The sequence below is a fragment of the Oncorhynchus keta genome, chromosome 32 (assembly GCF_023373465.1).
Source record: "Oncorhynchus keta strain PuntledgeMale-10-30-2019 chromosome 32, Oket_V2, whole genome shotgun sequence".
Classification (NCBI taxonomy): Eukaryota; Metazoa; Chordata; class Actinopteri; order Salmoniformes; family Salmonidae; genus Oncorhynchus; species Oncorhynchus keta.
In genome coordinates this window covers 3,818,602-3,844,990 of record NC_068452.1, presented here as the reverse complement: position 1 = coordinate 3,844,990, position 26,389 = coordinate 3,818,602, and the positions used below count along the sequence as shown (strand labels likewise).

General features: G+C 44.1%; 1 protein-coding gene across 1 annotated transcript in view; it reads right to left on the bottom strand.

Moving 5' to 3' along the window:
- Window positions 1-24,792, bottom strand: part of LOC118365702 (growth factor receptor-bound protein 2-like) — a 32,774-nt gene extending 7,982 nt beyond the window's left edge. Inside the window, exons 1-2 of the mRNA XM_052490362.1 lie at window positions 24,336-24,792; window positions 2,359-2,456 (exon numbers count right to left, since the gene is read on the bottom strand). Of these exons, the coding sequence (XP_052346322.1) occupies window positions 2,359-2,456; window positions 24,336-24,413 (176 nt within the window). The 5' untranslated portion in view covers window positions 24,414-24,792. The remainder of the gene's footprint in view (window positions 1-2,358; window positions 2,457-24,335) is intronic.
- Between the last annotated feature and the right edge of the window lie 1,597 nt (window positions 24,793-26,389).

The window sequence follows — 26,389 nt, the reverse complement described above, 5'->3', positions numbered from 1 at the left end:
GCTTTGTGGTGGAGTGCTGCTCTTTGATGTGGTCGCACTGACATCCACGGCTACCAGGCTTCCATAAGGGAGTCAAAGCCCTTTACACACCATCGAGCTGAACCAAACTGTTGTGACTTGGCCATCTTCTCCTCACATGATCCTTTCCAGCATGGTAACAGCAACCATGGTGGATGTAACCAGGCCAAGGCCAGCCCAATAGTGAAGGGAGTACTGTTTTTTTCTTCATATCCAGCCCCACCATCTGCCTGCCTGCTATCCTGGACCCTCCTCCACCAGCTGCTCTTCTATAGAGCAGGTGATTCCTCCCTCTTGTATTTAGGCCCAGCTGACCAATCAGTCACAGGATCCTTAAAGCTAATGGACAGTCTCTTCCTGACTGCTATAATAGGGCTCTCTGTATCTGATTGGTTGCGGTGTGAGCCCTCACAGCCCTGAGAGCAGGTGGCGGTGGTGGGGAAAGCGTTCTCACACAGCTGACAACTATACAGGACAGAGCCCCTCTTTGCTACTGTGTGCATCTGTAGAATATAAAGTACAATCCATCTCTATTTAGTGGCTACCTCAGAATAGGATCCATTTAGTGACCTTTAAGTTTATGTAGAAAGGGCATCTGTAGGACAGTTACAGTACAATCCATCTCCTATCTGACAGTTACACAAAAGCCCTGTTGCTCAGCTGAAGTCATATTCTTCACAAAATATAGCATGTTAGAAACGGTGCCCCATATTGAAACAATGGGGCCTACAGTGCATACAGAACGTATTCAGACTTCACCTTGTTACATTACAGCCTTATTCTAAAATTCATTAAATTATATTTTTTCCTCATCAACACATTACCCCATAATGACAAACTGAAAACAGTAAAGATTTGTTTTTGCAAATGTATTAAAATTGTAAAAAACAGAAAAACCTTATTTACATAAGTATTCAGACCCTTTGCTGTGAGACTCAAAATTGAGCTCAGGTGCATCCTGTTTCCATTAATCATCCTTGAGATGTTTCTACAACTTGATTGGAGTCCGCCTGTGGTAAATTCAATTGATTGGACACGATTTTGAAAAGGCACACCTGAAAAGGCAGACCGTATTGTGTCGAGGCACAGATCTTGGGAAGGATACCAAAAAATGTCTGCAGCATTGAAGATCCCCAACAACGCAGTGGCCTCCATCATTCTTAAATGGAAGAAGTTTGGAACCACCAAGACTCTTCATAGAGCTGGCCGCCCGGCCAAACTGAAGAATCAGGGGAGAAGGGCCTTGGTCAGGGAGGTGACCAAGACTCTGATGGTTACTCTGACAGAGCTCTAGAATTCCTCTGTGGCGATGGGAGAACCTTCCAGAAGGACAACCATCTCTGCAGCACTCCATCAATCAGGTGTGCAGCAACGCTCCCCATCCAACCTAACCGAGCTTGAGGATCTGCAGAGAAGAATGGAAGAAACTCCCCAAATACAGGTGTACCAAGCTTGTAGCGTCATACCCAAGAAAACTCGAGGCTGTAATCGCTGCCAAAAGGTGATTCAGCAAAGTACTGAGTAAAAGGTCTGAATACTTATATTTTTTCCCATCTCTATACATTTGCCAAAATTTCAAAAAAAAAAGTTTGCTTTTTCATTATGGGGTATTGTGTGTAGACTGAGTGAGAAAAAAACAACGATTTAATCAATTTTAGAATACGGCTGTAATGTAACAAAATGTGGAAAAAGTAAAAGGAGTCTGAATACTTTCCTAATGCACTGTATGTAGAAAGATCCACATAGGCTATATTGGGCCAGAGGGCGATATGTGGGGGAAAACCTAATAGGTCTGACGCAGCAGAAACAGACTCTGGAATCAGGACTGACGACGCCACATGATGAGTGATTCTGAGTTGCCAAACCGACAACCCTGCGACCACATGGATCTCAGAGGCCTGTAACCCATAAATCAGATCTAGAAAGCAGGGTCGCTTCCAGGCTAGCTTCCAGACCACAGCGGCAACATGAGGAGACCTTTATCCCCCTTATCTTCAGACCAGAGAAGCATTTATCCTCGCCACAGGAGTTTGCTAGAATCTGGTTCCAGTGTCTTCTGAATGGTTCTAACCATGGGAACTAGAGAAGTAAAACTGTCTATGAAGTTACTTTTCTTCCAATATGTAACACAAATAAATGCCCTCTGGAAAAAAGACATTTGACAAACTAGTACTGGAACCAACATTAGAACCTCACATTTGATACCCCCATTTTGAGCTCCAGGTTAAACATGAAGTCATTTGGGGGAGGTGAACGCTGCCATTTTGGCTCTCCAGTTTCATGTGGACTTGTGGCAGGCTCAGATAGGGCAACTGGTATCGAAGGTTGGCTCATACTTACGGGTGTCCCTTCATTTCTATGTAGTTCTTGGGGATGAAGCCTTCCTTCCCATTCAGCTCTGCCTTGTACCAGTTCTGGTCGCATTCTTCATTCAAAACCTGAAGACACAAAACAGAGGGAAGAGAGTTGGGTTAAAGAGTCACAAATGGTTATAAGCATGGTCGTGACAAACATTAAGACCACACTATAAAAACCCACTGACAGAGTGGGTACATGAAAACCAACATAATGGTGTGGAAACCATTGGATGAGCCAACAACAAATATTTTTTAAGGAAATACCATGCAGATCCTCTATATTCATGTATTGCCATGTACATACGCTGAGTGAACAAAACATTAGGAACTGCTCTATCCATGATAGCTTTCAGCTAGATTCACCTAGTCAGTCTATGACCCCTGATTGATGTCACTTGTTAAATCCATTTCAAAATCAGTGTAAATGAAGGGGAGGAGACAGGTTAAAGAAGGATTTTTAAGCCTTAAGACATGAATTGTGTAAGACCATTGAACAAGGTATGGTAGTAGGTGCCAGGCGCACCGGATTGAGCGTGTCAAGAACTGCAATGCTACTGGGTTTATCACACTCAACAGTTTCCCATGTGTATCAAGAATGGTCCACCACCCAAAGGACATCCAGCCAACTTGACACAACTGTAGGAAGCATGGGTCTACATGGGCCAGCATCACTTTAGAACGCTTTCGACACCTTGTAGAGTCCACGCCCCGACAAATTGAAGCTGTTCCGAGGGCAAAAGGGGGTGCAACTCAATATTGGGAAGGCGTTCCTAATGTTTTGTACACAGTGCATTTCCCCCATATGCTCCCAGACGCAGACAAAAAGCAGAACATTGCAATGTAGGAGAATACACCTTTCATCCCATAACTGCCATATACTGTACATATTTCCCCCCAAACCTCTCATACGTCCATTCACAAGCCTAGCCAGGTAAAATGACATTCCAGACAGACTGCCCCCATCCCTGCACCCAGGTGTCCTAGTCCAGGTCAGTCAACATGACCGTGATCATCTGGAGGCTCGACAGTGGGACCTGACCAGACTGCCACCACACCCCCTCCTGTCCCTACAGAGACACCATCTGTCACAACCACTCCTGTCCCTACAGAGACACCATCTGTCACAACCACTCCGGCCACAGATCCATCAGCGTCGATGGCTGACACAAACACTCTGTAACCGGGCCAGAGAGCTCTGAGACAACAACCAAACACTCTGTAACCAGGCCAGAGTGCTCTGAGACAACAACCAAACACTCTGTAACCAGGCCAGAGTGCTCTGAGACAACAACCAAACGCTCTGTAACCAGGCCAGAGTGCTCTGAGACAACAACCAAACACTCTGTAACCAGGCCAGAGAGCTCTGAGACAACAACCAAACGCTCTGTAACCGGGCCAGAGTGCTCTGAGACAACAACCAAACACTCTGTAACCGGGCCAGAGAGCTCTGAGACAACAACCAAACACTCTGTAACTGGGCCAGAGAGCTCTGAGACAACAACCAAACACTCTGTAACCGGGCCAGAGAGCTCTGAGACAACAACCAAACACTCTGTAACCGGGCCAGAGAGCTCTGAGACAACAACCAAACACTCTGTAACCAGGCCAGATAGGTCTCTGAGAGACAATGACCAAAACACTCTGGAGTTAGATGGGTTTTTAGGGTTGGATGGAAGAGGATTCCGGTTGATAGAACATGAATTGGATTTTAGGTGTGAAAAGGAGTAGTATGAGTCTTGGTGGAATTGATCTTTCTGGATGAGTTTGTTTGAGTGAAAAATTGCTTGTTGGTCTATAAAGGCAACTTCTACCCAGACAGATTATTTCAAACATAAGGCCTTACACCTCCACTCTCTATTACCCTGTCCCTGTCTGATGTCAAACCAACTCAGTTTCAGCATGGGACTGCATTGTCTCCCACAAGCAAGACCATCATACAGAACACTGATGTGACGGGGGAGTGGGGCCTGCATCGTCTCCCACAGTGTCTCCACACTCTACGGTGGATGACCCAGTCATCTTAGTGGAGAGAAATGGCCAGGCTCAGTCTCTTAGCCTTTGCTGGTCTCAGTAAACACACATTAATCTTAACTTTCTCTCGCTGTCTCTCTCGGTCTCTGCCATGGGGCGATGGCGCCACTCTTACCGGCCACAAGTGAAATGGACTGCCACTGTAAACACAGAGGACAGGAAACAATGTGCACCAAGCAGGAAACAAAAAAGACATGGGTTATATTTTAGGCTTCCTAATGTAAATAATAGTGGGTTAGAAAATGTATAGGCAGTTGTGATGTCACATACAGGCCAATTTTAACCGTGCTAGTGATTCCTAAAATGCTTTCTGTTATACCATGATCTTCCCCAACTCTACTACTGAGCAATTTGTCGATAACAGAATGAGGCTGAGAGTCAGATGTTTCACTTTAAAATGCAGTTCAAACTAAAAACAATGATTACAAAGTTAAACCATACAACTCCACGCACAAGGACAACTTCTAACAATTTCAACTGAAAATGTTACAAAAACACATTTACATGGCCTGTGCAGATGCACAGCTTGGTAATAGAATTATGGTTTGTGCCATCATTCTGTCACCAAACCTTGAATCTGCACTGTTCTTTAAGTATATTGTTTTTTTGTAAAATGTTCTGTGGAAATTGTTTAATGTCATCCTTGTGCAAAAAGTTGACTGCTTTTGTTTAACATGCATTTTAAAGTGAAAAATTGGGAGCCCCACTGTTTACCATAGATATTTGTTCCAAAAATAACTATAACAAGGAACCAGTGATGTACTAGCTGACCTCCTTTTCCTGTGGAGAGAAATCTGAATATATGCAAAATCTGCCCCAATTTCTGTTCTATTGAATTCAAATCCCCCATTGGCAGAGATGAGGGGTTTAAGACTGATAAGCAAGCACACACACACACACAGAAAGTGACAGATGAGGGGGTGGATACCCTTCTTTGTTCTGAGGGATGCTGGTGTGGGTCTACTGCTGGCCTCTGACTGCTTCCCAACCTGCCACTCACACACAGTCAGCACCTCCCATAGCACGACCAGCGCAGTGTGTGTTTGGCCCATGCCGCTTTCTAACACTGGCCGGCTGTCCCTCTAAACTCTGCATGACCTCACACTCCAAAACACGGTAATAAATACTCACACAGGTTGAGAACGCAGGAGATTAACATACAGAGCGAGGGAGAGGGGAGGGGAGAGAGAAAGACACAGTGTGACACACAGTTACACACCACCCCCCACCCCCCACCAAGCACACACACCCAGCTGCTCAGTACTGGTGACTCACCCAGTCTGTACCCTGGGGGCTGTGTTGGCCTGAGCAGGATTCTAAAGTGATAGCTACTGCTAGTGATGAAGAGAGGAGCGGTGCTGTAACCTTGTGAAGAGTCAGAGCCAATCCAGTCCTGACAAGACACATGTAGGGCCTCTAGTATGACTGAATACTGCTCATACATGAATCTCTGAGGGAGAGGATGAGGTAATGTCTCTGTGCCAGTGTGTGCGTGTGTGTGAGTACATCCATGTGTGTGTGCCTGCGCAATCCCATGTCTGTGTGGAAATGTGCAACAGTGTGTCTGTGTGTGTGTGCGTGTGCACTGGAGGGAAGGAAATGAGGGATATAATGACAGTCCTCTCCCTCCCATGAGCGAGGCAGGAGCTCCGGCTGCTGATAAAACTAATTACACCAATGCTAGGAAACAAGGAGCTAGTGCTCTGACGGAGAGAGAGAGAGAGAACGTAGAGGGAGAAGAAGTACACAGAAGTAGAGGCTGCGTTCTGTATGTGAGTGTGTGTGGTATGGGGGTCATAACAGGTGGAACAACAGAAGGGTACTGGACTCTATACTGGAAGCAATGTGGACACTCTCCACCTTGCTTGCTGACTAGTAAGAGGCACCCCCTTCACATTAACCCTTTCTAACACAATCACAAGAGTAAGACGTAAGAGAGAGTTTCTCTTAAAACACGTCTAATCCATGGTTTGGAAGGATATAACTTTGTTATCCCATTGTTTTTAATTCCTATAAAGACTTTGAGATGTTCTAAAAAAAGAAAAAGGCAATTGGCACAATAGCAAAGTGAATTTTAGCCAGGGATTTGTTAAAGCCAAATAAAGACAAGCGCACTTCAAAGAATGAGAAACAAAACAGACTAGTAAAACCCATCCGACACGGCAATGAAGACCGTTTCAGTCAACGGCTTTTTTTCTGGCTAACATTTGCAAGTAGATTTTGTTGTACAGTACATCGTTTCATCAGTGGCTGTCTAATTCAGTTTGGACTTCCCATAACAGAGACCGGTAATGGGTTTAAAAGCTGGAAAAACATACATCTGTCTGTCGACTTCATGAAATGAGACCACACCTCTCAGTGCTATAATACCATCTGCTAGTTTGATCGAATCAGGCCCAGGGACAGAAACAGAGGTAGCCTAGCTGTCACATTTGGCTGACTGGCTGGGGCAATGACATGCACACACACACCTGTCTCTCCTAGCTCTTTCTTCCTGTCGCACACAGTGATGCATTCTTTCTCTCTCGCCGCCTCCATTTTCTTGATACCTCTGTGTCCTGCTTCATCGCAATCCCCCCCCCCATTCTGTCTCCACTTCTCTGTATTTGCTATACCGAAGCACAATGACACTATGATAAGTATAGGCTGTCATCAGCAACCACCGTGCTAACGGAGGGTGAAGCTATAAGCGCCTGCTTCCCATTCAGCAGGCAGAACCATAGACAGTGGCTGTAGTGAATGATGTATCTCAGTATGGCAAATCTTCTCACAGAGTGTTACTGGTCGTGGCTGAGGCACAGTCCCCTGGACAGATCTCGTTGCCTTGTTATAAACCTCTAAGGGCGTTGATGCGGTTACATTTACAAGGTCCCGGAGTAATCTCATTCACAGCTGCCACACACACCATCCTGATCATCCCAAATCCTCATCCTGTCATCTCCTAAACCAGACGTGATAAGTCTTGTGATGGCCCCATTACTGCTGCAGCCGCTGTGCCCCGAGGAACCAAGTGTTACAGTTTGTGTGTGAAGAACCACTGTGGTTTTTCAGGAGGAACAGACACCAGATAGGGCTGTACGTGACATGAGATAGTGACCTGGGAGGAAGGTCCCGGTTAACATGCTTCCCCATGGGAGTGGAACGCGCCTGTCAATAGCAGTGGGTGGCTAAACCACATGCATGGACGCACACACACACACACACACACACACACACACACACATACACACCTTGCATGCCTATCCACATCTAAATATAGGACGCCAACGCTACTGCACCATGTTCTCTCATACTTAAATAAAATAAGGTCTCAGAAAAAGAGCATGATGGACGAGGAGTAAAATGAAGAGAAGGATGGAAGAGAGGTGGAAGAGGGGTATTTTGCCACTGCAGAGTGTAGTCCAGAGAGGATTGGGAAGGAATCAAACTACAGGATAATAACCAGGGATGTGAATTCAAAATCGGGGCAACAACTCAGACACCATGCTCTTAAATCTAGAACATATCCACAGGGGGTTCCTCTCCTCCGACAAGAGAGACTTCTGTGTGGTGTTTGAGTGGGGGGAATGTGTGTGTATGTATTTATGTGTTTCAGTGTATGTATGTGTGTGAGCCTGTTCTGTATCCACAACCAGCCAGGGAACAAGGCATTCAGGGCGAATACTGTTTTCTGGTGCGTCATGAATATACATGAGATGGTAGACGAGAAGGAAGGAGAGAAAAATTGAGCATAATGAAAGAGAGAGCGAGACAGGGACACAGAAATTCAGAGAGCAAGAAAGACAGCGAGAGGAATTCAGAGAGAAATAGAGAAACACACACACACACTTACACACAGGAGGCAAGCTTATCTTTCTCCCAGAGAAACAGCCACGGTGTCTGTGGAGGCGTGTGGAGAAACAGACGGGCGATACCTGACAGAAAACTTAATGAACTATGTGATGGGAATCAGAGCAGACAAGAAAATGGATCAACTGCAGAGGGGAACATGCAAAAGAAAAATGTATATCTACACTGAACAAAAATATAAAACGCATCATGCAACAATTTCAAAGATTTTACTGAGTTACAGCTCATAAGGAAATCAGTCAATTTAAATAAATTCATTAGGCCCTAATCTATGGATTTCACATGACTGGGAATACAGATATGCATCGGTTGGTCACAGATAGACACCTTAAAAATAAAAAAAAGTAGGGGCGTGGATCCGAAAGCCAGTATCTAGTGACCACCATTTGCCTCATGCAGCACGACATCTCCAACGCATAGAGTTGTCCAGGCTGTCGATTGTGGCCTGTGGAATGGTGTCCTAGTCTTCTTCAATGGCTTGTAAAGTTGCTGGATATTGGCAGGAACTGGAACCCGCTGTCGTACAGGTCGATCCAGAGCATCCCAAACATGCTCAATGGGTGACATGTCTGGTGAGTATGTAAGCTATGGAAGAACTGGGATATTCGCTTCCAGGAATTGTGTACAGATCCTTGCGACATGGGGCTGTGCATTATAATGCTGAAACATTAGGTGATGGCGGTATCTCTATGCATTCAAATTGCCATTGATAAAATACAATTGTGTTTGTTGTCCGTAGCCCTTGCCTGCCTATATCACAACCCCCACTGCCACCATGGGGTACTCTGTTCACAACGTTGACATCCGCAAACCAAGATTAATCCGTGAAGAGCACACTTCTCCAGCGTGCCAGTGGCCGTCGAAGGTGAACATTTGCCTATTGAAGTCTGTTACTATGGCGAACTGCAGTCAGATCAAGACCCTGGTGAGGAGGACACACGCAGATGAGCTTCCGTGAGAAGGTTTCTGCCAGTTTCTGCAGAAATTCTTTGGTTGTGCAAACCCCCAGTTTTATCAGCTGTCTGGGTGGCTGGTCTCAGACGATCCCCCAGGTGAAGAAGCCAGATGTGGAGGTCCTGGGCTGGCGTAACTACACGTGGTTTGCAGTTGAGGCCAGTTGGACGTAGTGCCAAATTCTCTAAAACAACGGAGGCAGCTTATGGTAGAGCAATGAACTTTCAATTCTGTGGCAACAGCTCTGGTGGACATTCCTGCAGTCAGCATGCCACTTGCACGCTCCCTCAAAACTTGAGACAACTTGGCATTGTGTTGGGTGACAATACTGCACATGTTAGAGTGGCCTTTTAAGGTGACCCATCATGCCGTTTAATCAGCTTATTGATATGCCACACCTGTCAGATGGATTGATTCTCTTGGCATAGGAGAAATGCTCACTAACAAGGACGTAAACACATTTCTGCATTTTAGAGAAATAATATTTTTGTGCATATGGAACATTTCTGGGATCTTTTATTTTAGCTCATGAAACATGGGCTCGACACTTTACATGTTGCATTTACATGTTTGGTCAGTATATTTATTTCCACGAAGAGGCTCTACATAAACTCACAAGAATCTGCTTTGTCTCCACAAAAACGTACAAATAGTGCTTTAAGCAGCGATTTACAGAAGCATACTGTGGGAATTGGTACAGTGAACGAGGTGCATTTCCATGTACAGCACAGTGATTTGCATCCGTTTAGATCTCTGAAAACAAACAACTATGAGATGTCTAACATTTTCCAACCCACTGCTTTATGAAAATAGCAACATTAAGCATTGATGCATACTTTGCATAGTAACATGGTACCTAGCGTGTCTACAACATCATCCAAACTACTGCTTTATGTAAATAGCAACACGAAAACATTGATGCATCACACAATCCTCTAGTTGGAATTAATCTTATATTGCCAGTTGCCACACATGTAAGCCTTCACTTGGATAAAATCAGTGGTAATTGAGGTTCATTACGCAACCTTCTAGTTTTCGGCAGGGTAGCCTAGTGGTTAGAGCGTTGGACTAGTAACCGGAAGGTTGCGAGTTCAAACCCCCGAGCTGACAAGGTACAAATCTGTCTTTCTGCCCCTGAACAGGCAGTTAACCCACTGTTCCCAGGCCGTCATTGAAAATAAGAATATGTTCTTAACTGACTTGCCTGGTTAAATAAAGGTAAAATAAAAAATAAAAAATGTAATTCCCGGATTTTGGATGGTTCCAAGAGCCGAGCCTGTAGCAGCTGGAGCCTTGCTTTCCTGGAGAGCTGTGTGATGTTGTGTCCCTCTCTACCCCCTGTCCTGGTTCTGCCCGGTTGGCCCCGGTCCCAGACTCTGTTTTGGGGCTAATCCATGAGGTCTATTTATCTTGTGTCGGAGGAGGGGATAAAGGGCGAGGAGCGACAGCTAAACCGCTAATCCAGCTACAGCACTGGGACACTTTTAACGAGATCCCAGATTGGGGCTGTCTGGATTAGAAAGAGACAGAACGACAGAGGGAGAAAGAACGACAGAGATAGAAAGAGCAACAGTGTGAAAGAGCAGGCCTATTAGGTTTAGACAGACAGTCACAACATAGCCCACTCAGACTAGAGAGAGGTTCAGTGTAGGGGACAGGCCGCTGAGGATCTAGTCTGCCCAGATGGCCCTCGCAGACACTCTCTCCCCCTGGGAGGGCCTTCTATCGATGTTTACAAACTGTCAACAACAGTAGAGTTTCAGGGTCATCACAGAGACAGAGAGCAAGAGAGATACCTTTTGTTTATTATCTATTTCACTTGCTTTGGCAATGTAAACATATGTTCCCCATGCCTTAAATTTAATTGAGAGAGAAAGCAGAATCGACATGAGCTTTTAATGCAGGAGAAGAAAGCATACACACACATAAACACAAGCTAACCCCTCTACCCTGCTCCACTGACAGGTGTAGTGAGTGGTATGACATCTACCACTTGTGAAGGAGCGCAGGAGTTACTTAGGGGAGGAATGAGTCACTCTGATACTCTGGCTGGGAAGATGAAGAGAAGATAAGTGTCCCTGGTGTATCTCTAATGCGAACTATGTCTCTCGCCTCACAGGAGACACAGCAGGCAGCCGGGCCTGGGCACGTTAGCACTAGCATAAACAAGTTAGCGTGGTAATGCTAACTGACTCACCCCAGGTGACAGACAAGCAGATGCTACAGAGGCAACTGCAACTGATCCTATTTTGAGGAGAACTATTGAAAGAGGTTATGCTTTACAAAGTGAGTGATGACAGGGAACACCGCTGGTTTGACAGTCTGCTGTCTGTCCCGTCTCTCGGTACTTGGGTGTGCGTGTGTTGTGTGGTCTGTGGTTGCAGTCAAATTTCTTTACACGGAAGGATGGAGCATGAATTTGCATGTCCTATATAAAGTGCTAACGATGAGTGAATTACAAAAGTAAACATACTAGCAATATGCTGGCTACTGTTGATAGTCTGCAAAAAGAAAGCTACAAAAGACACAGAATTAGTCTTGGCTAGCCTACTGTAGCCATGTCCTTTGGACTCTTAAAGTGGCAGCGTCCTATTTTCAAATCTTCTCAAAATGACATACTACTTTAGAAACAAAAATGTATGCAATTAATACAATTCTAAAGAACAGCGTAATGACTTACATTGCCAAATTATATTACACAGCTTTTTAATACATATAATAACCAAATGTAGCCTCTTAATGGCTGAATATAGAAAGAAAGCATGCCAACCTATAGGCCCTGCATGACCCCAGTGCATTTAAAGGGATACTTCCGGGTTTTGGCAGAGTCGGAGTTAGTTTTCGCAAGCTAATGCTAGGTACCTACTAGCATGCTAGCAGTTACCATAGACCTCCAGCCATTGTGTTAATGCTAGTTAGCAATTGCGCTAATGCTAGTTAGCAACTTCATTCATTCATTGCAAAATACTGAATTATCCCTTTAAGAACTACACGGGCCAGTAGATTTCTGCCAGGTTCCAATGTTAACTGGATGATTTTTACCAGTGAGAAAAAAAGCTAACGTTGGACCCTGGAGTGTTTCATAAACAGCACGGAGTTGAGCCGCATAGGCTCTTTACTGTGCTTTGATTGACGAACAGCAAACTCGACTTGTTTATAAAAGGTGTGGAACTTACTGTAGGAAGTCAATCTCATATCCTTGCAATTCATAAAATCATACAACGTAGTTACTGTATATGTCCATGGTGTCGCATCGGGACAAGTAAAGATCTTGTTTGTATTTTCGATATTGAAGTCCGTTAGTACTCGCCAGACAATGATGTTATAGTGAGTGACTTGTCAGTAGTCTAGAGAGTCGCATCATTAAGATAACAGTTCATTTGGCTCTCTAATTTGCATACTGGTAGGCTTTGAATTGTTTGAAAAGCCAATTATACTTATTTTCAAAAGATGGATATACTGTCGGTCTACTGATTTAATGAACATTTTGACAATGCTGCTTCCTGTGTGGCAAAGCCCATGTTTAACACCTGCTTCATTCTTCAATCATACCTGAAGCATGTGGAAGTCAGACTCTCACAGGATGCATTAAAGGCCCAGTGCAGTCAAAATGAAGTTGTTCCTGTGTTTTATATCATATTGCACAACAGCTGATGAAACTAACAATGTAAAAGTGTGAAAATATTTGATCCGTGTTATATCCCGATTGTATTTTCAGCCAGAAACTATCTAGTATTAGAATGTACCCGACCCTGGCTGGCTACTCCATGTGCTTGTGGAAAACACTGTATGCTGCTGTTGTTTAGTGTGAAGGAGCGCAGGGGTAACTTAGAGGAATGAGTCAGTCTGATCAGGAAGACCAGCAGAAAACGAGTCCTGTATGTCGGGGTGCCTGCCTAGCATGTTAGCACTCTAATGCCAACTGACTCACCCACGGTGATGAGACCAGCTGGGGATGAGTCAGCTTGAGGCAACAGAGGGTCTACATAGTCCATTATATTTTTGTCCCAACTAGGCAACAAACCTAACCAACTGAACTAATTGATCAGTTCAGTGATTGAATTTAACACAGCTGGTCTTCCAGGTCAGTTCAATCAAAAACATGGCACTCAAGGACTTATGGTTGAGAGTCCTGTACTGTATGTTGGTACTCAAGAACTAGGGTTGAGAGTCCTGTATGTTGGTACTCAAGAACTAGGGTTGAGAGTCCTGTAGGTTGGTACTCAAGGACTAGGGTTGAGAGTCCTGTACTGTATGTTGGTACTCAATGACTAGGGTTGAGTCCTGTACTGTATGTTGGTACTCAAGGAAGGCAGGGTAGCCTAGTGGTTAGGGCGTTGGACTAGTAACCGGAAGGTTGCAAGTTCAAACCCCCGAGCTGACGAGGTACAAATCTGTCATTCTGCCCCTGAACAGGGAGTTAACCCACTGTTCCTAGGCTGTCATTGAAAATCTGATTTTCTTCAACTGACTTGCCTGGTTAAATAAAGGTAAACAAATTATTTATTTTTAAAAAAAAGAGAGTCCTGTTCTGTATGTTGGTACTCAAGGACTAGGTTAAACCAGAGAGGAAGGCTTATTCCAAATACCTCCCCTTAGCCCTCCCCTCATTTTAGAGGGTCGCTTGGTGGAGGAGTGGTACTCAAATGGAGCAACTAGCTAAATTAGGCCTATCAAAAACGGTCAACGGATACCACTCAATTCCTTGACGACGAGCCTTGTTTTTCACAATGCCTGTACTGGTGGCAGTAATAACTTTCCTTATATTTCTTGTACAACAAATACGTACTTACCATATGAGCAACAAATGAGAACAGCCAAACAATATGCCCGTAACATACCCATCCTCTGGTTGTGGTTCAAAGTGGAGGAGTACTGAAGCTGGACCTTCATTCCATAGCAGTTTGACATGTAACCATCGCATTTCCTTCACTCGGTCACTACCAGTGGAAGTACTGTTCTGAAGTCATCAAACCGGCACTAGGCTACAGTCATAGATAGAGGCTCCGTGTGGCAGATATCTAGGCTAATCAATGGAAGATGGAATTAAAATGACAGAGCTAAAAGTTAAATGAGAAGGACAAGCTACAACACCCGAGAGCCCACAGGTAGGCTGCTACTTAATAATCTGAATCTGAAATAAATGTACACATGTTAATCAATCATTGCACCCACACTGTCCGCGTGCGCCAACGAGCATCTGCGTTGCTAAAAGTGCTAAAATAGAAGTCAGTTCTATTTGTGATGCTGAATGCGGTGCATTCATCTCCTCATTGGTTTATAGAAGCATATACCCACCCACGTGCCATCGCCTCATTGGTTATACCCACGTCTACACCTTCTGAAAGTTAGTTGCCAATCGCCATATAATGTCCAAAGAAAAAGCCTGGAAGGAGGAGAGATGACTTGAAACAATTCAGTTGACCGTTTTGTGTGGATTAATTGTCGGAATAAAGGACCTTGTGCATTTCAGGTAAAATAACACCAATGTTTATATCTCAGGCCAGATTAGCTAGAAACAACAAGCTAACTAGCTAATTTTTTTGCTAATCTATTTGCTATAGAAAGGAATGGATACCGCACAGTTAAAGTTATGTAGTCTTAATTAGCCTAGCTAGGCTAATTTCTCTCAGTTTGATGCAGTCAAAACAGATACTACGTAATCAGATGAGATGAATAACGAGCAATAAGTCTACCACTGCGAGTCAACATGGTTACCATCTCTCTCCCTGCTCCCTTGGTTACTCTCAGACGCACACCACAAGGCTTCTGGAATGGCAAAATATGGTTATTTTGCTCGAATGGGTACAGAAACGGTTGTAACAGGATGGTTACATCGTAACTATGACTTCTCAGAGGCAGTGGTGTCAAACTCATCAGAAACTCTGGGTATAGACTAGAGTTTGGGTATAACCAGAGGTACTGGATATAATAATGACGGGATAAGTATCAATTCCTAACAATGGGATTCGTTGTCCACAGAGCGGAATGGCAGGCTGTCGAGCTCCTGTCTACTCCTCTCTGGTGATTGGTGTATAGATCGCGTTGTTTAATAGTTTTGTAACAAATATTAAATGAGGGGTGTTGACGTCAACCGCCTGTTTTCAATGTAGAGTGAGATGCTATGCTAACCCCATGAATATGCATAGATTGTCACGAGCGCCAACAGGGACAACACTGATAGTGTTTTTTCTCAAAGTTGCCAGGTTATCACTCGTGTCACACTTACGTCGGTACACTCGTAACATGCTAAGCATTACGAAATGTCTATTAGATCAAAAAGCCTCAATACCACAATAGCAATACATTTTTATCTTTACTAAACTCTCATTGCCCCCCATACAAAAACACTTCTCTTGTTTAATAATGAATAATCTTCTAAATGTGGACAGATTTTGGGAGGAGTAAACCCTCTCGCTCCGCCTCGTCGGGCTCAATCCCAGTTATCCCCAACCTTAGCCCTCCCCCTCAGTGTTGTGCCATCCCGCGAGTCACATCGAGCCGGAGTGGTGTTCAAAGTTCAACTTTGAGCGAGGGGTAGAACCTTTGAGCCCTGTAGTTGTCCCTCCAAACGATGCGAATCGACATGCTGACTTCCCATCAGAACTCCCATGAAGCACTGTGACCCAAGTCTCTAAAGTTGCCTCAGGAAGATGCCTGGCAAAAATACTACGACGGAAGCAAACGTAAGTAATTACTATGTCATAACAAATCATGCAAAAAAATGTACAGTTAAGAGGTATATATTAATGCAGGAAAGGATTCTGCATATGTTTTAGTCATACATTAATTTACGAAAATGGCTGTTTAACAAGGTGACTAGCTAACATTAGCCAACTAACCATATATTTAGCTTGCTGATGGACGTGACATTTGTATGACTTGTAATGTGTTTTTGAATGTTTTAGACTCCTGAGCAAACCAGACTGTCATCTTGTGAAACCCAGTGCAGTGGATGTAAAGAATCTAGCTGAGCTAGCTAAATTCTACAATTTTGATTCTACAAATTTGTAAGCTTGTTTTGCTGTTCATGAACAAATATTTCACTTCTTTATTGTAGTAACTTAACTAGGGCTGTGAAATTTGGATTGTTGACGTTAAGAAAATCCCTAACCGAAAAGCATTTTTTTCCCTCCTTACTAAATTTAAATCACAGCGCAGTTATCACAAAGCTACCACCAACAGGTCCTGATCAGCATCATAAAGGGATTAATTTTTTTATTTTGCAAATACCTAACGCAACAATGCTGTAACATTTAGTAGGAGAAAAAAAACTCATTTTTATCTACTTCATTAACCGGAGCTGTACGAGGGAGAGCGAAGCAGAGCAGCAGCCAGCCAGGCTCTTGAGCGGGGGAGGGGCCATGCCTTATATATACACTGCTCAAAAAAATAAAGGGAACACTTAAACAACACAATGTAACGCCAAGTCAATCACACTTATGTGAAATCAAACTGTCCACTTAGGAAGCAACACTGATTGACAATACATTTCACATGCTGTTGTGCAAATGGAATAGACAACAGGTGGAAATTATAGGCAATTAGCAAGACACCCCCAATAAAGGAATGGTTCTGCAGGTGGTGACCACAGACCACTTCAGTTCCTATAATTCCTGGCTGATGTTTTGGTCACTTTTGAATGCTGGCGGTGCTTTCACTCTAGTGGTAGCATGAGACGGAGTCTACAACCCACACAAGTGGCTCAGGTAGTGCAGCTCATCCAGGATGGCACATCAATGAGAGCTGTGGCAAGAAGGTTTACTGTGTCTGTCAGCATAGTGTCCAGAGCATGGAGGCGCTACCAGGAGACAGGCCAGTACATCAGGAGACGTGGAGGCCAACAACCCAGCAGCAGGACCGCTCCTTTGTGCAAGGAGGAGCAGGAGGAGCACTGCCAAAGCCCTGCAAAATGACCTCCAGCAGGCCACAAATGTGCATGTGTCTGCTCAAACGGTCAGAAACAGACTCCATGAGGGTGGTATGAGGGCCCGACGTCCACAAGTAGGGGTTGTGCTTACAGCCCACCACCGTGCAGGACGTTTGGCATTTGCCAGAGCACATCAAGATTGGCAAATTCGCCACTGGCGCCCTGTGCTCTTCACAGATGAAAGCAGGTTCACACTGAGCACATGTGACAGAGTCTGGAGACGCCGTGGAGAACGTTCTGCTGCCTGCAACATCCTCCAGCATGACCGGTTTGGCGGTGGGTCCATCATGGTGCGGGGTGGCATTTCTTTGGGGGGGGGCCGCACAGCCCTCCATGTGCTCGCCAGAGGTAGCCTGACTGCCATTAGGTACCGAGATGAGATCCTCAGACCCCTTGTGAGACCATATGCTGGTGCGGTTGGCCCTGGGTTCCTCCTAATGCAAGACAATGCTAGACCTCATGTGGCTGGAGTGTGTAAGCAGTTCCTGCAAGAGGAAGGCATTGATGCTATGGACTGGCCCACCCATTCCCCAGACCTGAATCCAATTGAGCACATCATGTCTCGCTCCATCCACCAGACTGTCCAGGAGTTGGCGGATGCTTTAGTCCAGGTCTGGGAGGAGATCCCTCAGGAGACCATCCGCCACCATCGGGAGCATGCCCAGGCGTTGTAGGGAGGTCATACAGGCACGTGGAGGCCACACACACTACTGAGCCTCATGTTGACTTGTTTTGAGGACATTACATCAAAGTTGGATCAGCCTGTAGTGTGGTTTTCCACTTTAATTTTGAGTGTGACTCCAAATCCAGACCTCCATGGGTTGATAAATTTGATTTCCACTGATAATTTGTGTGATTTTGCTGTCAGCACATTCAGCTATGTAAAGAAAAAAGTATTTAATAAGAATATTTCATTCATTCATTCAGATCTAGAGTGTTATTTAGTGTTCCCTTTATTTTTTTGAGCAGTATACTGGTTTATTTCACACACACACACACACACACACACACACACACACACACACACACACACACACACACACACACACAACACACACACACACACACACACACACACACACACACACAAATGCCACTTTGGGACCCACATAAGCAAAAGTTATGGGTGTTTTCATGCACATTATGTTGATGGAATTGTGTTCCATCACGACGGCTAAATTACAGGATGGGAAAGAAGAAATTGCTTAATTTATCTCACACACGGTTCCTGAAACAATTACGATTTCCTGGAATGGAAGCAAACCAGTAAATAATCTTGCAGTGAGCATTTAGCCTGTTCCCTCCAGTTCCCTGAAGTATACAAATAGAGTGAGAACGATCAATATCAGGAAGTGGCTCTATTGACATCACAGTAAAGACAAATGAGGTGTGAGAAGGCAACTTGTGCATCCAAAATGGAACCCTATTTTCATATATAATGCACGACTTTTGATTGGGCCCATAAGACTGGTCAAAAGTAGTGTACTATATAGGGAATAGGGAGCCATTTCAGGGTGTTGTGATAAAAAAAAATAAAAAAAAGCTCAGGGGAGGGAGGGAAAACAAAGCTTCTAGTTAGAAAGCCATCCGTATATAGCTAACAGGCCACGGTATTGTACTGTATGGTTGGTCCACATGGGAGAAGGCCGGTTTAGGTTTAATCAATGGTTAAATAATTTGACTGGGCTTAGAGATAGATCTTTGAAAGAGCACTGTAGAGAGGGGGAGAGGCTGTGTGTGGTGAGAGAGCGGTGTGGGAGAGGAGAGGGTTGTTTCCAAGGTATTAGACAGAGCGGTGTTGGGGATCGCAGCTTTGAGGAAAAACATCATGTTGAAGAGCTCACACTAGTCCCACTGCGGATTAGTTTAGTGTGTTTGTGTGCGCATGCGTGTGTTTTCTAGGGTGGGCTTGACACAGTTGTGTGTGTGTGTGTGTGTGTATGCGTGTGTATGCATCTGCTTGCATGCGTTTTATGAGGCTGAGAGTCAAGAGAAGCATTAGCTGTGACAGGAAAACATGTCTTGCTTTTCACACTGTCGGGCCCATGATCACACTCCTAGCTAAAGAGCAGTAGGGAGTGTGTTGTGGTGAGCCTCAACTACTGTAGCCCTGGAGAGAATTAAGACTGGGTGAAGTCAACCCATGCTAAATGAAACTCTGGCAAGTTGTGAGGTCTGGAAATTTCTGAGCACACCTGAAAAGATAGTCACTCCTTTCTCCTGAAATTTTAAAATCCCCTGTTCTTTTGATGTTGTCAAATCTCAGGACATTCCCAACAGAAATGGAGCGAACTCAGCATCTACCCATCCCAAACCACACAGGAGGACAAGCAGGAAAACAAGGAAGCAAGGCTCCAGGATGGCTTCAAAGCGAAGGTCCCTGAACACAGGGGTAATAAGAGCAGCCTTTGGCATTACGAATGGGTCAGACAGTAGCAGTAAACGTATATCTCTCTCTGTGCATGTGTGCACTACCAGCCCTCCAGTCAGACGATCTCATACTGTAATTAGGTCAGATTCACTTCCAAGGGTAATAAGCATCATCTATGCTGCAGTTGCAAAGCTCTTTTGAACACCCTGCCATTGTAGAGGGGAGTGCACGATTTGTTAGAACATCCTAACTTAACCTAGGGGGAGTGCACGATTTGTCAACACCCGGACATTAGTTCAAACCTAACCTGATACATGGCTTTATGCTTAAAAATACCCTTGTTCTATCAATTTAGTTTTTTGGTTTTTAAAGTTGTGTCCATCGTGTAGTAAGGCAACACGATACGTCTTGGGATTCGGAGCCACTAATGTCATCAAGAAGGTTCCTCAACACTAGTCTACCTCTCCGTCTGCCATCCCACCCTCTCTTTCTTCATCATGCTTTGTTTCTCTGCACTGTAATTGAAAACTTTATATACTGTAACTCCGTACACACAGTGATGTGAGGTGACGAGAGAGCGCCTGGCACAGGAATGTGGGTTTACTTTAGGCCTGTTCTCCCTCTGTCTTCTTTAGCACCTCTAGCAGGTCACATGCTCTGACATGGGACCTGCTAGTTTGTTTAGGTCTTTCACTCACTCTCTTTCTGCCAGGGGAAATAAATAAACAGGGCCTCGTTCTCTCTATCAACAGTGCTTCAGTCTGCAGGATGAAGAGAACGAGGGATGAAGGGAGCAGAGGAGAGAAATGGAGAGCTGGAGGAGGAGTGCAGCCAGCCGCATCGCTCACCTTCATTTCCTCCTTCTGGAGGACAAAGATAAGGACAAGAGCTGTGACAGAGAAGGGCAGATGGATTAATGATTGTTCTGTTCTTCTCTCAATGGGGACAGTCAATGTGTGTCTATTATTGTCTTTCCTTGCATCGCCCTTGTCTTGACACTCATCTGGATAGAGTGGTGATTCCACCTTGTAATGGGAGCGTTGATATATTGTACATTCGCCCTGTCAAAGGAGTCAGTGTCACCCACACGCAGGTGCACACGCACCCATACGCACTCATAAGTATACACATAGCATTTCTATGGTCAAATGGCAGAAGAACCTACTATGCACGACATAAGTGACCCATAGGACGCAGCTTCTGGTGTATACGGCCCTAAGAAACCTAGCCAGGATAACATCCGCCATGGGAATGAGTTCAGTTCACTAGATCGTGTTGACAGACGCTGCCTGTACTTTACTGTACATTGACAGTACATCCCGTTTTAGCTCCCGCTGCCTCTGGCATTATGGGAGAGTGGTGTGGAGTGCTTTTTTTTTTTTCTTTCTCTCCCTCTCTTTATCCTTCTGTGCCTGACTGCCAACTCAGAAAACAGACTGCTGACGTCCCTGGGTTCACACCAAAAAGCCAAAGACCCAAAGTGAGACCATGAGGTCTGAGATCTGTGCTGTATAGCCTTAGCCAAATGGCACTGACAATGGCCATAGGATTTGGCTAAGCAGCAAAAACTAATCTGGGACCAGGCTAAGGTGCTGCTAATTCCCTAAAAACTATTTAGCCAGACACAATCAGATGACTTGAGACCAAAGCTGTTTGTAGTTTCCTTCTCCTTTGTTTGACCAGAAGTGATGCTCCATTCTCTTTGGTCTTCTCTGTCACACACACAGACCTTGACCAGGTTCCTGTCTCAGATGGTTCTTCTTTCCACTCCTTGCTTGCAGGCTAAATTTAGACCTGATGCTGCCCGGCTTTTGTGCTGCGGCCTCAGTTGACAGAAAAAATAAAGGGAGAGAGAGAAACAGAGAGACGTTGCATGCCCCAGAGCCATTGAATGTCTGTCCTGCATCAAAAAAACTCTAAACAAAAACCGAGGTCTCCTCTCGTGCTCTTCTAAATGCATGAGAAAAACCGAGATGTTTGTGTTACTCAAGACAAGACTTCTGGCAGTAAGCGTAATTTATTTCTGTCATTCTCTTCCTGACAACTCAATTCCAGAGAATAAACTCCTCCACCCTTTGTACAGTGGGGGATGGGGGAGTTACCCTACATATTAGGAGGAAATAATATCTCATCTTCACAGATCTTTAAAAATATCCATGAGAAATTAATGTTCCCTGTATTGTAAGGGGATCTCAAGAACGGTGCTAAATCGATCATGGACATGGCACGTCACGCATTGGCTGTATTCTAATTCTTAGCAATTCACCAACACAGTAGGCTTATTCCATAAGATCTCAATTCATCAAGAGAGTAGACCTACTTCATAAGAGCCACTTGACTGAACATCATGCAACACTTGTGTTACAGTACATGCTGGAACAGAACTGAGGTATTGACACAGTGCCAGGCCAGAAGCTTTGAAGTGTGTGGTTAAGAAGAGGACACCTATGGGTGCCGAGAATTGTGTCAAAGAGCCCCCGTTCTCCAGCCATCCCCCCGCCACGGTCAGAATTCAATTTGGAAAAGAGGCATAAGATCACTGCCGACGTTCCTAAATCCACTCCAGATTCTCCCTCTATGAACTCAGAAAAGCCAAGACTGCGACAGCAGAGCGATCCCGGGAAGTTGCAAAAACGGAATTCGACAAGAACCCTTTCGCAACTCCGGGCGGAGTTTGTGCATGCATGCTGCGCTACGCAGGAAGAACCGGGCAGGGAGAGAGAGAGAAAAAAAAGAAAGAGAATAGCCTCGGGTGTAGTAGCATTTTTACCGGCAAGTTGTTGCCACACACCACACCACACTCTTGGACGATTAATATTTATGTGGCGCCCGCCGAGCGAGCGAAGCCTAAAGCCCAGGGGATGGAGCAAGCTGCCTGGCATACTCCCCATCAACTTCTACAGTGCTGAGATAAAGAATGTTCGCTCTCCATTGAGCTTCATTTCTGTGAACACATCAGGTAACACAAGAAATAAATCTACTGATTTGGCTTTTAGAATATAGCCCGCTCCCAGATTTGTTTGTGCCGTCTTGCCAAATGCTATGGTCATTGTCACGCCGGCTAAAAGTTTGGCTAATACAGGAGGGATATTGGTTTGGGGGACAGAATGTACTATATGGATAGTAAAGGTTACTTAGACTAGTGTACACTGTATGCAATATAGCCTGCACTCACATGCCTCCTATCACCGATCAGCAATCGCATCAATTGTCCTTCAGATGCTCCTCTTGGGCAACCACAGACTTGTTAAGTCGGTAGATGCAGCCAGAAACGGTGTGACGAACACTGCTTCTCTTTGAAGTATGAAAGCCGCTGCATGATGAACTGAGGTTGACTCAGGCAACAAATTGACTGATAACTTTGTTCACTGTTTTCACAGCTCGCGGCCATATTCCTTTTAAGGCCTCATGATCAGATTTGTTCCTGTTTCTAGTGTGAACATCTTCAACTGATGTTTCTCTTGAGGAGATATGAATGTGTATTCCTGTCCTAGTTCGCCGGATCCGTTTCTGCCTCTGACCATGGCGTTGCCGGGGTACATTGCCAGAGTAGAGGAGAACAGAGCACAGGGCCAGACTGTTCTCAAAACACCAGCTGAAAGAGGGAACTGGAAAGAAGACAAGACTGCACACAACCAGACGTTTACCTCGGACACACACTTCACTCAATCTTCTCTTTACTGCATATTGTTTTTATTTCTATTTTTTTTGCATATGGTTTTAACCTGAACTGACACCAGTATTATGATTGCAGTGCAGGCAGTCAGCATGCAGTTATGCCACAAAAAGCTCAGCTATAATATAGCTTTTATAACCATTATAACATGTCTTGAAGCAGAGCTGTTATAGTACTGTTCGAACACTGAAATGAAGGAGCTGTCATAATCCCAGCAAGGGAAGGGGTGTGGTTGTAAACATACTGCCAGCTCATCCTCTCTCTTCAGCTCTCCTTCCTTCTCCATTTCTGACTGAGTGAGGGAAAATGTATAGAAGCCAAGGATGATACTGGAGACTTCCTGTTTCAGCATTATCACAGTCTACTTAACCACAGAAGAAGTACAATATTGCTGAACTACTGAGGATAATGAAAGGATTCAATGGAAGAGCTTATTAAGTGTAGTTAACAAACTAGGGGGAGGGTTACTTACTTATTCGGTCTCCTCTTGTAGAATTTCTTTGACTAAAAATTGTCATATAGGCTACAAAGACTAATTTTGGGGTTGCTCATTCTGGTTCTCCACACAAAATGACGACTGCATGTAAAATACGGTACAGTATAGGATGCTTGTTATAGGATGCGAGAAAGACAGAATTGTGTCCTGCCAAAGACTACCAGTGCTATCCTTTTCCATATCTGTACGGAAACAATCGCTGAACTTTTCCTTGAAAACATGACACCGATTACCATATGACTTGCCATTGACAAAGACATTAGCTGCCCCTCATTCAAATGTGTTGGAACCAAAGGATAATACAACTGCAACATGTTTTTCTGTATATTCTATTATATCCCCTCTCATTCTGTAGGCCTACCATAATAAATAGACCTCTGAAAAGACAAGATAAAATCTCTTACAAAATACTTGATCGAATATCGACCAATTCAAGTGAATTAAGGGACTTACTGGTTACAAGTTTTTAGATAATGTCCTTAAAACCAGTTACCAGTTACAGGAGTGTCTAAAATTAAGACACAAAATGACCAACAACAAAAAAATGTAACAGGCTATTGTAAATAGTGTAATAACTAAATATAATAATAACCACAAAGGAAAAATATCTGACACATTTAAGAATATAAATAGTGAAGCAATGGGCTGCTTACCTTCAACGTTTCTCCACGTTTAAAACTCAACTCATCATCTGCAGTGGCTTTGAAATCGTATTTGGCAATGGCCTCCATGGTGAGGATTGTTGGAACACCTGTATGCTGTGTTGATGAATACACAAGTACCCTTCTGAAGTCTTTCAATTGAGTTTATTCCTCAATGGAATTATGAAAATGATGAACAATGTCAGAAGAAAAAAAAACAGAACAGCTCCGGTCCCGTTTTCCCCCTGGTCTGACCAGTCACTCCGAGTAGCACAAATACCCTCACTGCACGCCGCTACAAACCTGTGAACAAGAACGCAGATAGAGAACCAGAGACTATGTAGCAGCAAATTAACATTAACAAACAACGAAAAACAATGGACTAATATGATAGTTTGTGATGTGATGCCGCGCCCATAGGCAATACTAGCATTCTGACGCTCGCGCAATCAGGAGAGGAAATATATAATCTGATTGACGTCTCCTCAGGCCAACTAAAGCACATCATCTCCACAATTGACCAATCGGATGTGAGAATACTGTCATATCCAATAGGTGTTCTGTAGCTGTGCAAAACCAATGGGATTGCTAATTTACACGCTTTGTAGAGGATTTTTTGACAGGCAGATGTGGTTGATGACTCAGACCTCGAGCTCAATGTAGAATGTCTAGTTTGGACTCAAAATCGTTTTATGTCGCGGGTCGCGTACAATATTTTCTGCCCTCTTTCCTTGCCATTAGCCAAGTCCTCATTTTGTATACCTTTCCAGCTAATTTGAGTGAAACATTGTGGAGTAAAAACAAAGCTGTGATATTTATTGGATTGTTACAATTTATTGTTTCCAAATTTGACAAGCAACAGTTTGTTACAAAGTTAAAAGTAACCTAATTGTCACAATTGCTAAAACTACGAAATGAGACTTGTAGGCCTACTTTAGCTCCAACAGAAGAAAGATTACGAAGATACGACTATTAGGCTATTGTTGTGCTAGTCCTACAATGTAGGTTAATTAAACAAGAATATAGGCTAAATCATTTTTTTTAAAGTGATCGATGGCCCACCAGGTCTTGCTTGAAGTGAAACTGTTTAGGTCTCCGAAGTAGCCTTGTCCACCTACACTCATTTAATGTTACCTTGTTTTCTACTTGCTATCCCTTGGAATTATACAAAAAAAACGTATTATTAGTAGGCTATCCACTTCCTAGAACGTGAGCTCTGTATATAGGAAGCTTCCTATCGCGACATTTTGGGATTACTTAAATCTGCACAGAAATTTTCCCACTCCCCTGTTCCACTGCTCCGCCCTCTCTCTCTCTCTCTCTTTGCAATTCAAAGGGCTTTATTGGCAGGGGTAACATGTTTAGATTGCCAATGGAAGTGGAATAGAAAATAAACAAAAGTGAAATAAACAATCATAAATTAACAGTAAACAAACTCTCAAAAGTTTCTTAAAGAATAGAGACATTTTAAATGTTATACTTCTGGCTATGCCCAGTGTTGTAACAATGTGAAAAGTACAAAAGTGAAAATAATTAGACAGATGAATATAGTTTGTTTTTTAAATGGATTTTTATCTTCACTGGTTGTCCTTTTGTGGCAACAGGTCACAAATCTTGCTGCTGTGATGGCACACTGTGGTATTTAACCCAATCGATAAGGGAGTTCATCAAAATTGGATTTGTTTTCAAATTCTTTGTGGGTCAGTGTAATCTGAGGGAAATATGTGTCTCTAATTGGCATTGGCAATGCTCCTTATATGGACACATCACTGCACTCTATACTCCTGGTAATCTCTGTGTACCCGTCGCAAGACCCACTGGTTGATGCTTATTTATAAAACCCTCTTAGGCCTCCCTCCACCCTATCTGAGATATCTACTGCATCCCTCATCCTCCACATAAAACACCCGTCTGCCAGTCACATTCTGTTAAAGGTCCACCAAGCACACACATCCCTGGCTCACTCGTCTTTTAATTCGCTGCAGCTCGAGACTGGAACGAGCGGCAAAGCACACTCAAACTGGACCATTTTATCTCAATCTCTTCATTCAAAGACTCAATTATGG